The following is a 15,444-nucleotide window of genomic DNA, read 5'->3' on the forward strand; positions in this document are numbered from 1 at the left end:
AAGTCTTCAGTTTTTTTCGCCGGAGATAAAACCGTAGCATGCTGCAGTTTCTTCTTTTGCCGATCAGTCAAAATGACTGAACGGAAGACATCCTGATGCTCCATTCAGAATGCATGGGGATATGCCTGATCAGTTCTTTTCCAGTATTGAGCCCCTAGGACGGAACTCTATGCCAGAAAAGAAAACCGCTAGTGTGAAAGTACCCAACACTTCCTGAACATTATGGCGCATAACAGGTAAAATTTATTGTTAGGACCCATCTTACAGAGATCGCCTTTACGTTTGGCAGACGGGCTCGGTTTTGTACAAAATGCATTGGCCAAGCATCTCACTTTATAAATAAGCGCAGCATTAGCACTAGAATGTGTGTTGTGACTATGGCATTGTTGTACTTCATCTGGTTTGCACAGTGCTGTTGCATTGTCTTTTTTCTCTATGTTTCTAGCCATGGCAACGTGCACCTGCGCATTGGGATGTGCTGACTAACCCCCCTTTTTTTTTCACGATGAGAGTAGTAGTCATATTTTTTAGTAAATGCATTATTTACATGAAGAGTTTAATGAATAATGTGGCTGATGTGAATAGACACCAACAGGATTCACATACCTGAATGGTACGGGCTGGCAGCATGGCGGGCACGTCCCCTGTAAAATATCATGACATATTGCAGTTCGCACGCTTACCGCTAGAGCAGAAACAATACGACAACACTGCCTTCTCCCTACTGCTTACTTGTCAGCTTTGCTGTGTAGACTGGGACAATCATTTCAAATTTTGAGTCATATTGTTAGAAGGAAAACTTATCAGTCAACTAATGGTTATATGTGGTCATCAGAGTCATCTCATTATCGTTAGAGGGTGGAGCATTGCCATTAGAGAGCTGGCCAGCAGAGTCATCTCATTATTACAGGACAAGGTCATCAGAGTAATCCCATCATTAGTAGAGTTTGGCATCCGTAGAACCTTCTGATTACCATTATGGGACAAGGTCCGTAGAACCTTCTCATTACCATCATGGGGCGAGGTTCTCAGAACCTTCTCATTACCATCATGGGGCGGTCAGCAGAACCTTCTCATTACCATCATGAGGCGGTCAGCAGAACCTTCTCATTACCGTCATGAGGCGGTCAGCAGAACCTTCTCATTACCGTCATGAGGCGGTCAGCAGAACCTTCTCATTACCGTCATGAGGCGGTCAGCAGAACCTTCTCATTACCGTCATGAGGCGGTCAGCAGAACCTTCTCATTACCGTCATGAGGCGGTCAGCAGAACCTTCTCATTACCGTCATGAGGCGGTCAGCAGAACCTTCTCATTACCGTCATGAGGCGGTCAGCAGAACCTTCTCATTACCGTCATGAGGCGGTCAGCAGAACCTTCTCATTGCCGTCATGAGGCGGTCAGCAGAACCTTCTCATTGCCGTCATGAGGCGGTCAGCAGAACCTTCTCATCGCCGTCATGAGGCGGTCAGCAGAACCTTCTCATCGCCGTCATGAGGCGGTCAGCAGAACCTTCTCATTGCCATCATGAGGCGGTCAGCAGAACCTTCTCATTGCCGTCATGAGGCGGTCAGCAGAACCTTCTCATTACCGTCATGAGGCGGTCAGCAGAACCTTCTCATTACCGTCATGAGGCAGGGTCCTCAGAGTCAGGTGTACATTTAAAAAAAAATAAAAAGTATAAACTAGAACATGTAAAAGCAGAATGTGCAGAATATTTCTCCTCTGCAGAGTAATCTCTAATGAATGATACTGGAATGACACAATCCCTCTGATTCCATCATCACTGTCATTGTCCTCTGTACTTTAGAAGTGGCCGATGAGGTCGCGGCTGTACGCTGAAGCCCTGGAATGGGAGGTGTCCAGCAGATCCGCAAGCAGCGAGGACTGAAGAGAAAAGAATCTCAGACAATAGAGGAAGCAGTCCCGAGAAGATGTGGAATTAAATCCTCCTATGAATCATCCCCGTTATAATGTATATTATAGAACATTCTCAGGGTCTGTCCACCTATCGGCACTAGATTTGCATTGCTAATGTTAAGTTATATGAATGCAGCTCTGGAGTATAATACAGGATGTAACTCAGGATCAGTACAGGATAAGTAATGTATGTACACAGTGACTCCACCAGCAGAATAGTGAGTGCAGCTCTGGAGTATAATACAGGATGTAACTCAGGATCAGTACAGGATAAGTAATGTATGTACACAGTGACTCCACCAGCAGAATAGTGAGTGCAGCTCTGGAGTATAATACAGGATGTAACTCAGGATCAGTAATGTATGTACACAGTGACTGCACCAGCAGAATAGTGAGTGCAGCTCCAGAGTATAATATAGGACAAGTATTGTATGTACACAGTCCCCTGCTCGGACAGCCTGCTGGATCCTTACCGATATTTGTCTGGCTGCATTCAGATCTCCACCGATCCCCATTATAGTGAATGGGGTCGGATGGATTTTGGGAGCGCACGGTAGTTAGTAATCCAGCAGGCTGTTCCCCTGCCAGAGCCATTAACGCCAGTGTGAAACAAGCCCCAGTCTGAGTCTTGCTCTGCGTCCCGTTTTATGAACACCTTACTTACGCGCGCGCGCCCCCCATATCGCTGCCGTCTATACAGCTGTATACTATCACTATCCTTGTAAATACATTAATGCACAAGATTATTTATTGGCTTCAGCTATTTTCTTCTGAAAAATTATATACTTCTGGCTGCCTGCAGCCTCCACTAGGGGCGCTCACTGCCTATGGGTTTATACATTTGTTGCATAGAGCTCCCTCTAGTGGTGACTGCTTATTCCATCCTGTCTAGGTCACCTTAGTGCTGGTGGGCTGGTCCTTTGAGAATAATCCTTGATCTAGAGCAGTGATGGCTAATGGCACCCCAGTTGTGGTGAAACTACAACTCCCAGCATGCTCCATTCATTTCTGTGAAGTTCTAAGACCAGCCAAGCAAGTGTGCATCTTGGGAGTTGTAGTTTCACAGCAGCTGCTGGAGTACCGAAGGTTGCCGATCCCTGGTCTAGAGGGACCTTGACATAAAAGGAATCCGATGCATGTCCCCCTATGTTTTACTCTCTGCCTCCTTCACATTTAGACGCAATGATTGTGTCCAGGATCGCTTCTGCCCCAGTGCGGCTGGCAGGTAGACCTGGCACCGACTACCGGGGGTCTGCTCCACCCTACTCATCAGAGGATCCAACTAATGATGCCAATCATAGCACCATACACCGTCTAGTGGCAGTGAGTGGTATTGCAGGCTTGTATGAGCCTAGACGCGGCTCAGTCTTTGTCCGATAAGTGTGACATCACTGATTGGCAGCGGTGTGGGGGTAACCACCGAGTAGATCCTGAGGATATATTCAACTCCCAGAGAACCCCTTTTGGTAATAAAAGCTGTATTAGGATGAATGATGGGAGTGATGGATTACATACCGTATAGGAAGATCTGATTGGAAGCTCCTGGAGAGCTGAGGTTGTGAACACAGATTTGTAGAGCTGGGTGACAACCCTTGGGGTAGGGTAATGGCACCCGGTGGTCGTTGTCACTCTGCATAACGGATCTTACATTTCTACTCAGCAGATACAACACACATCAGACAGGGGGCGCCACACTGCAAAGACTTTTATTACTACATCTGATCCTGGAATGACATCATACGCTGAGAAATTAACAACATTTATGAAAAAAAACAAAACACAAAAAAACAAAACCCCTACAAATTCAGTGCATGAAATGATCCGGGAGACACGTCAGTTGTGGCTTTGGCACAGTCAGGACGAGGCGCCCGCTGCTCAGGACGAGGCGCCCGCTGCTCAGTGGGTTTCCAGACCACAGATTCACATAGAAGCGGCAGATTCCTTATCATACAAGATTATGAAACACGTGAGCACAAGTATATTAAATGTATACACAGTAGGCGGAGGGTGCAGAGCGGGGACCTTCCTGTAGTAAATGTCCCCTCCGGCATGACGCTGGAGCTCCCGTCCCCAGACACCGTCTGTGCGCGAGTGTCCGTCGTGGGACCTTAAGGCGCATTGGGCACAGAAGCTCCGGCTGTAACCCGAACAGAACTGTTATATTTACGGGGCTTGCTAACGAATGGCAACCAGAAATGTAAAATGTAGCAAAATAAAAATATTTAAATCCATCAATGATCGACTAATCAGTGATGGAGGCCAGGAGGTAAGTCATCCCCCCCAGAGCCCCCCATTCACTGCAGACAGCAAGAAGATCGCAATGGCCGCCCCTTTAACCTCTATTTTCTTATATAATCGTCTTCTTCCCGTGGGAAGAAAATCACACCGAATACAGAAGTCTGGGAAGGCGCCAGTCAAATCTCACTCGTATATCACAAGGTAATAGAGTCTCTTCATGTATCCTTCGCTTTACTAGTCACATACTCCAGTCACATCCAAAGCTGTGAACCTACAGACCTGCACCTACCGAGGCTCTGGTGCACTGCAGAAGACATAGCTTTCTCTACACCACTGCTTTATACTACTCTACCCAACATCTGCCTCGATGCAACAGAGCAGAGCATGCAGTGACAACGCTGCCTCAGCAGGGGGCAGTAGGCAGGACCTATTTTCTTTTTGCCGCCAGGAAATCAGCAGAACTTTGGATACAGCTTTGGGCTCATTCAGACGACCGTATGAATGCGTCCGCATACGTTTTGCAAATTTTAAGTAACAAGTGCGGACCCGTTCACTTCAGTGGGGTCTCAAAAGATGCGTACAGCCCACACCCTTAGTGCCGTTCCACGGCCACGCAAAAAAGATACAACATGTCCCATTCTGGTCTGCAATTGCGGACAAGAATAGGCATTTTCTAGTGTAGCGGCGGCCGTGTGCAGTCTGCAAATTGCGGGATGCACACGGGCCAGTCTCAGTGTTGTGCGGATCCGCAAATCACTACGGTCAGCTGAATGTAGCCAATGGCTGAGACAACATGAAAGAGGATTGTTAATGCAGCTTTGAATGTAACTGGAGTATAAAACAAGATGGAACTCAGGATCTGTACGTAAAGTAAAGGATTAGCTAAATTTAGAATCACGGGAAGGTCTTGCCTTCGAATGAGGCTAAATCTGTACATCTCATAGTCCGGCGGCTGTCCTGGATTACCAGAATTTTGCCCCGATTGGACTAAACTTCAACATTTCACTCCCTGAGACAAAGTCCGTTATAATCTACAATAATTATCGCCATTTCTGCTGGTGGCAGCAGTCACACGTCTCTCCCTGTCCACCACTGGATGAGAGACTGAGCAGACTCTACACACCCGACTACCAAACAGCTGAAATTTCTTGCATTTAAATACAAAAAAAATATAATAAATTTGAAAAATATTTTTCGACACTCTGCCACACTACACGGTATAATTATATTAAAATAAATTACATTTTCATTGGTCGAGGCTCTGTACAAATAATTCCCAACATCTTACGAAACTCTCCGGAACCAGAGGACGCTTCAAAGACCAAAAAAAAACAACAACTCCTCTCTTGGGCAACCTTTTGGCAAGATAGTGTTACCTCTGGACTTCTACACTAGTCACATCCAGAGCAGCACTCAAAATGTCTGCAGGTTTTTGGGTTGGAAAGAGTAATGCAAGGAAAGTCGAGGTATGGCTCTTAGACAACGGAAAGGCTAGATAGCACTTTACTCATTTTGGGCTATATATAATTGAGCCATGCTGTCAAAGGGTTAATCATTTTCCTAGCTGTGTGACTGGTACTTTTTACTTTCACATTGTGCCGTCATCTACTAACCCTCATCTCTAAATTATTAAGAGGTTAAACACTTATTTAAAGCTGATAAAAATTTGGCTTAACGACGTTTATAAAAAGGTCAGAGATCAGGAGCCGTCAGGTGAGCTGGCTGACTGAACAGTGTAAATTCAGATCCTGCTACTAGACAAACTCAGCCCTGTACAGAGACAAGGGCTCCTCATTTTTAATAAAGGCCAATTAAAAAAAAATGCTTTTTAGCTCAAAATGAGCACAATTCAATAAATAAAGGCCATGTACACCTTTAGTGGCATTTTATTACATTTTTTGCATTGGACTCCTGTATGGCAGATAACCACCGACTGACTCCAAGAAACAACAAGTCAAGGTGCACTGTTGCTTTGGATGTGACTGAAAGATAAATCATGATGATAGAACAAGACCACAAAAATATATATATTTTTTTTTTAAAAGGTTCAACCCTTAGAGATGGTAGCTGTGAAAGACCTTAAAAAAAGTGGAACTCTCCTATCTTGGAGACTCTTCTCCTTCCCCATGAGAGGAACTTATTGGCAGATACTTTTTGGGTAACCTTGTTTAGGGAACAGCTAATCTCGATGGACAAAGTCTAATGCGGTTCTTGGGGCATCCAAAGAGCTCCTGGTTGTTACAAAGAATTTGGGAAGGTTGACCGAAACTTCTTCCGAGAGTGTGGTAGCCTATGGACTCTTATTCAGCTAGACACAGTCTAGAGCAGCTGGTCATCTAACCAAAATGGACTGTTTAAACCAGGCCTTGGACAAATTTCAAGAGCATGCCACCCTCTAGAGAGCCTGCAGGTCCATCCACAGTCTGATTAACCATAGAAGATTGGTTGAGTTTTCACAAAAGCCAAAAGGAAACCAAAGTCCCTGGTGCGACCTGAACGTCAACCATAACCGATTCTAGTAGACCAGGGTTGCTCAACCTGCGCCCCTCCAGCTATTACAAAACTACAATTCACAGAATGCCCCAATATCTGTAGGCTGCCCAGGCATGCTGGGAATTGTAGTTCTGCAAAAGCTGGAGGGATGCAGGTTGGGTATCCCTGTAGTAGACCATGTGGTGGAGAACCTTGAAGGCATAAAACGCCATAAGAGGAAAGGTCTTGACCACCCAAGATGAAGCAAAGAATAGATTGCTCAACCAATTATCTCAGTCTACCATAGCCCAATCCCAAGTCAAATCCTTCATAAGACAAATGGACAGTCTTGAAAATGAGAACAAGAACTTCAAGGGCACAAAGGTTTGGGTTCCAACTCACTGACTTGGCACAGAAAAAATAAAAATAAAAAAACTCCAAAAGGTTTAAGACAACACAATAGTCAAGAGATCCTTCAACATTAGAGTTCAGTCTTCAAGACTCAAGGCCAAGGAAGGCTTAGAAGGTCCTCCAGATTTTGGGGGTGGAGGAGGGGAATCACTTACTCAATGCCATCTTATACTACAGCCACCTACAGCTTCATTCACAATTCGCACCGTGTACTAGGTCAGTCAAGTCTTTCGGGGAGATGGCCACTCAGCAATTTTCCACAATCTGCTGCGTTGCTTTCTTTGGCACAGAAGTTTAAATGTAGACAATTGACAGCTCCCACAATGCAAAGCCAAGAAGATAGGCAACAGAACTGTAAATGCAGCTCTGGAGGAGACTGGAGTAGAAGACACAGGGTTACTGAAAAGCATAGCAAAGTAGTTACCAGGCTGGACTCCTACAAGAACGCTGATAAATAAGACGAGCGCAACGTTTACTGCAGGACACTGGCAGGAGGTGGGTGCGATACTTTTCCATGACAGGTCCAGGATATTATAATCATACACCCATCCAGAGCTGGGCACTACATACGGCACATAAAGCTAGAGTGGCCATGACCAGGTTACAAACACAGACAGATCGGGGTAGGACGTCCGCCCAGACTCCAGGGGGCCCTCATTCAAGTTGCTCTAAGGCAGTGGTCTGTAACCTGCAACTCCCAGCATGGCCTGACAGCACATGGTTGTAGTTTCAGACATTGTAGAACAGCTCCACATTCTGCCTGCATTAAAGGAGTCCTCCAGCAGCACATACGCAACTTTTCTGAGGTCTCTGCTCGCTGTCAGTGAATGGGAACATCAGGATCGTGGCCGGTGGTGGACTTGTGGCAATGTCCCAGCTCCAAAATGCTACTGATCAATTGTGACAAGCCCTCAACTGTAGTGTTAGCTCTGACTGGTTTCAGCATCTGGATGCTCCCATTTCCTGACAGCAAGCAGAGATCATAAAATAGTGAAACCATATAACAAGAAACGCAGTACCCCGAGCTTTACGTTCAGTGGTCTGCCATAGAAAGGGGTGGTGTAAGTGGTGGAACCTCCCCCTCAGTGATCACATGTACAATACTAGGACCAACACACGGAAAGACGCGGTTCTAGACTGGGGCCAGACTGCTACGATCAAGGCGGCGGGCGGAGATATAAACGTAGATAGTCACATTAGACAGGTCACTTGAGAAGATCCTGAGTCCAGCTCAAGATGAAGATCACTGATCAGCACGATCAGTGAGATCACAGAATCCATCGATCGAGGGGATCAGACGTCAGCTCTTTAAAGGGAACACAACACCAGGGATGCAACTGTAACGACACCACCCCCCCCCCCCCCACTGACGCAATCAAGGGCATGTCATATTCAAATTTGCACCTACAAGACAACCTCATATCCCTTAACAGCCCAGGATATATTTATGCAAGGACATCAGCACCCACCTGAAGAGAACGCAGTGTCCTACAAGTCCTTGGCATGGAGGATGGGACAATCATAGCAGGCTCCTCCTTATAGGAATTGTACATCCCAGGGCACACATTAAGTATCTGAACCCAATTATAGAGGCAACACATGGGCTTTGAAGGGACTCCCATTATTTTTACCAACTAAAGTTATCTGAGGTGGAGAAGCCCTTTAAGAGGTCTGTCCTGGTGAAGTGTCCCCTTTAAGAAGGTGCCACGATCTAGTTAGCAGCGCAAACGCCCCGGACTGAAGGCATTACCCACCGAGAATCTCGACTACTAGCAGGTAACAAGGCAGGAAGAAAAAGGTCAGGACCAGAAGGAGCAACTTGAGATTTCTACACGTTACATCATGGCCTGAAAGTCTTAAAAGATTGTGGATGAAAAGATCATTGAAGGAACCACAAGGAGAAAACAGAGGCCAAGAACGATGGAACGACCTCCACATTTGCCACACTCCTGGAAGACCACACACCATCATGGAGGCTCCTCAGGCACAGACCGGCCGACTTCTCCGAGGTCCCAGATGTCTTGGGTCTGGCACATTCCATCACAGGGAGGTCTCCTGGACAATGTAGGAATGTCCGCCGTTGCAGCGGGAGTAGCCGGCGTAGTGCTCTTCCATCTCGTCTTTTTCTGCTCCTTTGGCGCTGCCGTTCAGGAAGCCATTGCAGGATTTCTCCTCAACATTAGGGTCTGGAGAGTTCAGTTTATCCTGGAGTAAAAAAAAAAAAAAAAAAAAAGGACAGCTTTAGGAGGAACATCGTCTGAGCTGGAGGTACTGCAGCTAAAATAAACTGAATGCAGCTCTGGAGGCGACTGGAGTATAAGAAACGAGAGCAAGATGAGGAACCGCACAGGAACATAAGGGTTTGTTCACTTTAGACATCGGTTGCTTTACTCAAGTGGAGGACATCACTAGTTTCCCATACAGTGATATCTTCCAGAGAACCCCCACCCCCTTCCTCAAATGAATGACATTCCCAGTCCTCCATGCATCACCTGCCCCCTCACTGTGTGATATCACCAGTCCTCCACTATGTAACCCCGCCTCCTAAGTGACATCAGTCCTCCAAAGATAACTCCTACCTATCTGCTCTTTGTAGACTGTAAATTGCGATGCTTCTGCAGTATGGTTCTTTTGACCACTAGATGTCAGCACATGTGAAAAAGCCATTTTTTGTCAGAATGAGGAAAAAAAAAATATATAAAAAAAAATAAAAAGGCAGTGTGTACCTTTAAGAGCCTGGTGGCGTGACGGTCCCCTACCTCAGCAATGTGTGGCACCCCGAACCTCAGCCTCTCCTTGTATCTCTCCGGCAGGAAGAACAGCAGCTTGGGCAGGACGAGGTACACCGTTCGGGGGTCCACGTCCCTCCCCTTCATTGGGCCTGAAACACGTACGTATGTAGAGATCAGAATTAATGGCCTGGAGATGATGGGAGTGGTCCATTGTGTGAGCAAGCAGGTTAGATTGTGAGCTCATAGGACCACAGACTTCCTTTAGGCATAGCACATAATATATCCACTTTGTAATGTAACTTCTCCCCGCTTGCTGTCAGTGAACGGAATACAGTCTAGAGCAGTGCTTCCCAACCAGTGTGCCTCCAGCTGTTGCAGAACTACAACTCCCAGCATGCCCGCACAGTCAAAGGCTGTCCAGGCATGCTGGGAGTTGTAGTTTTGCAACAGCTGGAGGCACACTGGTTGGGAAACACTGCTCTAGAGAGCCCTCTGTGAGGCCAACACATCAGCAGCATCATCATCTCTTCCCTCTCCTGATGGTTTGTTACAATGTATCAGTCTGGGGGTGCAGAATGTTGAGCACCGGTCTACAATCATTACAATCCTCTGATGTAAACAAAACAGTTTAAATTCCCTGACAGCAAGGACCGGACTGGGTAAGAAGGGGTTAACAGGACACTGACCGGTGAGCAGGCTGACGACGATGCCCACAATGACCACGGTGGTGGAGTTGTGGGCGCTGTACCACATGTAGGACAGGGCGTGGAACTTCTTCAGACCGCTCAGGCTGGAAGGCGAGAAAGAGATATGAGAAATTACATATGGTAGACGCCACCCCGGGACCTGCAGCATAACTACTACCCCCACAGCAGACCATCAGGATACGTTGAGAGTTGTAGTTTTGCAACAGCAGAAGAGCCATGAGCTGAAGCGCCCAGCTGTACAGGTCACTCAGTGATAAAGTCACGATTACTCAGAAATTCTCTGGATGGAGCCTGACAAGCAGTTTTATTTAAGCTTCCATTCTTTACACTGCAGGCTGCATCCCAGACTGGAAAAGCTCCCAATGACTGAACAGATTCACTTTTTGCTTGCAATAGTATTCCACACCCCATAGCCCCCAACAGCTTGTGCGGGGCAGACGTCTACTATCTATATATTTGCTCCCTGCCCCTCACCTCTTGGTGGCCACAGCAGATGTTAGCAGTGTTGTCATGACGGTCGCGGTGACATTCCCCACATCCGGGGTGCTGGTGACGTTCAGCATGGGGACGGGGGAGTCCGCCATCCTGTCCACAAAACTGCCAATGCCGATCCAGAAAGCCATGACTAGTCCGGCCAGTAGACCAGTGACGGCGCCCTGCGGAAGTGTGAAGAGATGGCAGCAATGAGCAAAAAGCACACGGACAGATGTATGTATGGAATCTAAAAATATAATACACACCAACATACAGTGCCTTGAAAAAGTATTCATACCCCTTGATTTCATGTTACAACCACAAACAAATTTATTTTATTGGGATTTTAGGTGATCGACCAACACAAAGTACAAGTATGTGTGAAGTGAAAAGTAAATTATACATGGTTTTCAAATTTTTTCATAAATTAAAATCTGAAAAGTGTGTTGTGCATTAGTATTCAGCCCCCCTGTACTTTGATACCCCTAAATAAAATTCTGTGTGACCAATTGGCTTTAGAGTCCACCAGTGTGTAATGTATTCTCAGTATACCTCCAGCTGTTCTGAAAGCCTCAGATCAGTTAGAGAACATTAGCCATCAAACAGCATCATGAAAACCAAGGAACACACCAGACAGGTCAGGGATAAAGTTGTGAAGAACTGTAAAGCAGGGTTAGGTTACGGAAAAAAAAAAAAAAAAATTGCTGTTCATGGATGCTTGCCATCCAATCATCCACTAGATGTGCAAAGCTGGCAGAGACATACCCCAAAAGACCTGCAGCTGTAATTGTGGCGAAAGTTGGTCCTACAAAGGTGGCTTAATACAAGTGTACATCACACTTTCCAGATTTTTAATTTCTTAAAAATCTTGCAAACCCTATATCATTTCCTTTTCACTTTTTGTTAGTCCATCACATAAAATACATTAAAGTTTGTGGGTGTAATGTGAAAAAAATTCAAGGGGTATGAAAACTTTTTCAAGGCACTATGTCTCCTCCAGTGCTACAGATGTACTCACAATGGAATTGGTAAATGGAAAAAAGAATCCCAAGGAGAAGATGCCGAGAAGGGGTCCTCCGACAATGCCGAAGATACTCAGGGCAGCCTGTGGGGAGGAGAGGAGACGTTAGGGCATTCACCTGCAGAGTAAGGATCCTAGTGTGCTGGGGATGGACAATACCATTACACAATAAGCCTCAAGTCAGAAAATCTACTTTATTTTATCCCAAATTAAATTATATAAAAAAAAAAATATATCCCCTATTTCTTAAAGCTGCAGAGCACAGGGTCCTTCTACACAGTGTCCAGGGAGTGGATGAAGAATGACGAAGGGAACCTATTATCTTAAAAAGGGGGTTTTCTGAGACGTAGTACTGATGACCGCTCCTCTGGATGGGTCACCAGTATCTGATCGGTGGAGGTCCTGCCGACCAGCGGTTTGCGAAGGCGCCTGTGTGCGCAGTGGCCAGTGAGGTCACGTGGCCAGGGAGCAGCTCAGCCCCATAGAAGTCAATGGGGCTGAGCACGATACCAAGCACAGCCGCTATACAACGCTCAATCTGTTAACCCCCTCAATATCCGTACACCCCTCTTCTGAAACACTCTGTACTGCTGGGGGCTCCCATTACCAATGGTCAATGCGGCACTTACCTGCAGCACGGAGCCCATCAGCGAGGAGACGTAGGCCATTCCCAGGCAGAGGAGTCCATACATCATGGCTGTAATGAGACAAGACGTTAGATCCGGCTGCGAGGGCAGCGCTCAGGATGAATGAATGACTGATGAACGCTGCTGTGGATGGAGAGGGGGTGGGGAGGGAGCTGCAGGAGCACAACTCCATCCGAACAGTTCAGCCCTCCCAGCAAAGAGGCGCCATCATCATCATCCAGACTCCAGAACGTCTAGAAAGCTAGATATAGCTGGGTGACAACCCTACTGGTCACCATGGCAACCACCATTACACTCAGGAGTCTGGGAAAGCTGGGTGACAGCTGTGAGATGAATGGAAAATCTGGAAAGGGCCATTCAGGACCCTGGAAAAGCCGGAGGGCTGGAGCGTTCACACGGGGGACGGGGGGGGGGGGGACGGGTTCGGTGTAGATGGTGGAGACGTTACAGTGACCTCATGCGCCACTTGGAGCTCTCATACCCAGAATCCAATGGGGCGTCAGTCAGGATACCTCAAACTGTGTGTGGCTCCCATGTCCGCGGTAGGCGGGGGACCTGCGCAGGACATGAGCATTTACCGCACAGTTGTAAAGTATGCGCTGTGCACAACATCACGTGGGATGGCCGGGGGCGCAAAGACTAACGCAACAGACGCACACATATGGAGGAGATGGATCACACACACCATGCAGCACAAGATTAACCTCCTGGGGAAGGGGGGGGGCTGCCGAAAGATGGGGAGCACAACAGGGAATTACACAACGGGAGAGCGCCACCTAGTGGACAGATCAGGTAGAGCGCTGCAGTGTGACATGGGTTACTTAACGGAGCCGCTCAGCTTTGTGCAATTAACACTTAAACGTATTGCGAGCCCAAAATAATACTGCACTGCCCCCCGCCCCCCCAAATTAAAGCGACAGTGCACTGTGGCTTACCTTACACTTCATGTTTATTCCAGCATCTTTTATGACATTTTTTTGCCTTTAGTTTCCCCTGTGCAGTGCAGAAGAAATCTGCTGCTAAATGGAAACCATCAACAAGCAGGACAACTGCTGTCAATGCATGGGACGTTAGGTTTAATTCATTATTAGGTCTCGGACAGTTCAGTTGTACAGATCACTAATTGCAGGATGCCTACTTGTTGATGGTTTCCAAGTGGCAACATCACTTGGGCATTATGACAGATGCCAGATTGTACATTTCCTGACTACAAAGACAACGTTATTTACAGGGATGCTTCACTTTTTAAATAAGGAGAAGTAGATTCACAAATATTTAACATAGACCTATAGTACAGCCCGGTCCATCCCTGACATAATGGTACGGTCCGGCAGCTGCCGCAGCGCCGATACTCACCCAGACACTTGGACAGCAGTGTTGCTCTGGACTCGGTGAGGTTCGGGAAGTACGGCTTTACCAGGTCCTCCATTGTAACCGTGGCCAAAGAGTTAAAGGCTGAGGAGATGGTGCTGAGGACAGGAGCAAAAATGAAAACCAAAGCCTCGGGAAATGGTGACATGTCCCCTTTAAATGTGTGTGTTACAGTAGATGCTAGCAGTAGTCCTATGTAACACCATAGAGTCATTGTGACATCACTAAGAGCTACATTAACGCGTTCAGCTCTGCTACATCATACCCATGTATATGAGAAGGGTGGTAAGAGGCGAAGGTCACAAACTCACCTGAGGGCTCCGCTGAAGAGACAGGCCACAAAGAGTCCGGGGAGACCAGGGAAGTCCTTCAGGATGTCCATGACAAAGTACAGCACCAACTACAGCGGGGAAACCACAACCATCAAAGTGATCGTCCAAACAGGAAACCACAACATGACTCCGCCTCTTCCTCATAATATGCCCCTCCCACCAAGTGACCTACTCCCCAAGCACCTGCAGAACGTATCGTGTGCAGTTTCTGGTCTGTGGGCATCTTGAATGATCCCAAGTCCCTTTAAGACACAGATTCTTGGGGAACTCACTGCCTCCATCTTGGAATGTGCCCAACAAGCGTCTAACAACTCCCACAGCTTCCTTGCGCCCCTTTAAAGGGGCTCTCTTGCATAAAATGAAGCTCATTGAGAAGACATTCAGCCTGCTAATATACTTCAAGATCTCTGCTTGTTGTCAGCGAATGCAAACATTGTTTACAGCCTAAGCTTGAAAATCCTGGGACTAGACTGGTTCTCTTAGGCCTCTTTCACACAGATGTCACGGATTTGGGTCGGATAGGATGCGGGTGCATCGCTGGAAAATGCACGATTTTTCCGCGCGAGTGCAAAGCATTTTAATGCATTTTGCATGCGCACGAGAGAAAAAAAAAGCCATGTTTGGCACCCAAACTTGAACTCTGACTTCTTCACAGTAGTTCGGGTTTGGGTTAGGCGTTGTGTAGATTGTATTATTTTCCCTTATAACATGGTTATAAGGGAAAATAATACATTCTTAATACAGAATGCATAGTACAATAGCGCTGGAGGGGTAAAAAAAAAAAAAAAAAAAAAATGAATAATTTAACTCATCATAATCCACTTGTTCGCGCAGCCCGGCTTCTCTTTTTCTTCTTTAATGATAAGGAGGAAAAGGACCTGTGCGCTCATCACATGGTCCGTCACATCACCACAGGTCTTTTTCCTCAAAGAAGAAGAAAGAAGAGAAGTCGGGCTGCGCGAACAAGTGGATTAAGGAGAGTTAAATTTTTTTTTACCCCTCCATCCCTATTGTACTATGCATTCTGTATTAAGAATGCTATTATTTTTCCCTTATAACAATGTATAGGGAAAATAATGAAGATCGGGTCCCCATCCCGATAGTCTAGCAACCATGCGTG

At 46.6% G+C, this 15,444-nt stretch overlaps 1 protein-coding gene across 6 annotated transcripts in view; it reads right to left on the bottom strand.

The window, feature by feature from the left end:
* Positions 1 to 3,609: 3,609 nt before the first annotated feature.
* Positions 3,610 to 15,444, bottom strand: part of SLC5A6 (solute carrier family 5 member 6) — a 30,442-nt gene continuing 18,607 nt past the window's right edge. For 5 of the 6 annotated variants that reach the window (XM_044289403.1, XM_044289401.1, XM_044289399.1 and 2 more), the window contains 8 exons: positions 14,304 to 14,392; positions 13,978 to 14,090; positions 12,604 to 12,671; positions 11,972 to 12,058; positions 10,954 to 11,135; positions 10,459 to 10,562; positions 9,767 to 9,921; positions 3,610 to 9,245 (listed from right to left, as the gene is read on the bottom strand). In XM_044289403.1, coding sequence (XP_044145338.1) covers positions 9,081 to 9,245; positions 9,767 to 9,921; positions 10,459 to 10,562; positions 10,954 to 11,135; positions 11,972 to 12,058; positions 12,604 to 12,671; positions 13,978 to 14,090; positions 14,304 to 14,392 — 963 coding nt within the window. In that variant the 3' untranslated portion in view covers positions 3,610 to 9,080. The remainder of the gene's footprint in view (positions 9,246 to 9,766; positions 9,922 to 10,458; positions 10,563 to 10,953; positions 11,136 to 11,971; positions 12,059 to 12,603; positions 12,672 to 13,977; positions 14,091 to 14,303; positions 14,393 to 15,444) is intronic. The other variant, XM_044289404.1, reaches the window with a different exon arrangement.

The sequence above is a fragment of the Bufo gargarizans genome, chromosome 4 (genome assembly GCF_014858855.1).
Source record: "Bufo gargarizans isolate SCDJY-AF-19 chromosome 4, ASM1485885v1, whole genome shotgun sequence".
Lineage (NCBI taxonomy): Eukaryota > Metazoa > Chordata > Amphibia > Anura > Bufonidae > Bufo > Bufo gargarizans.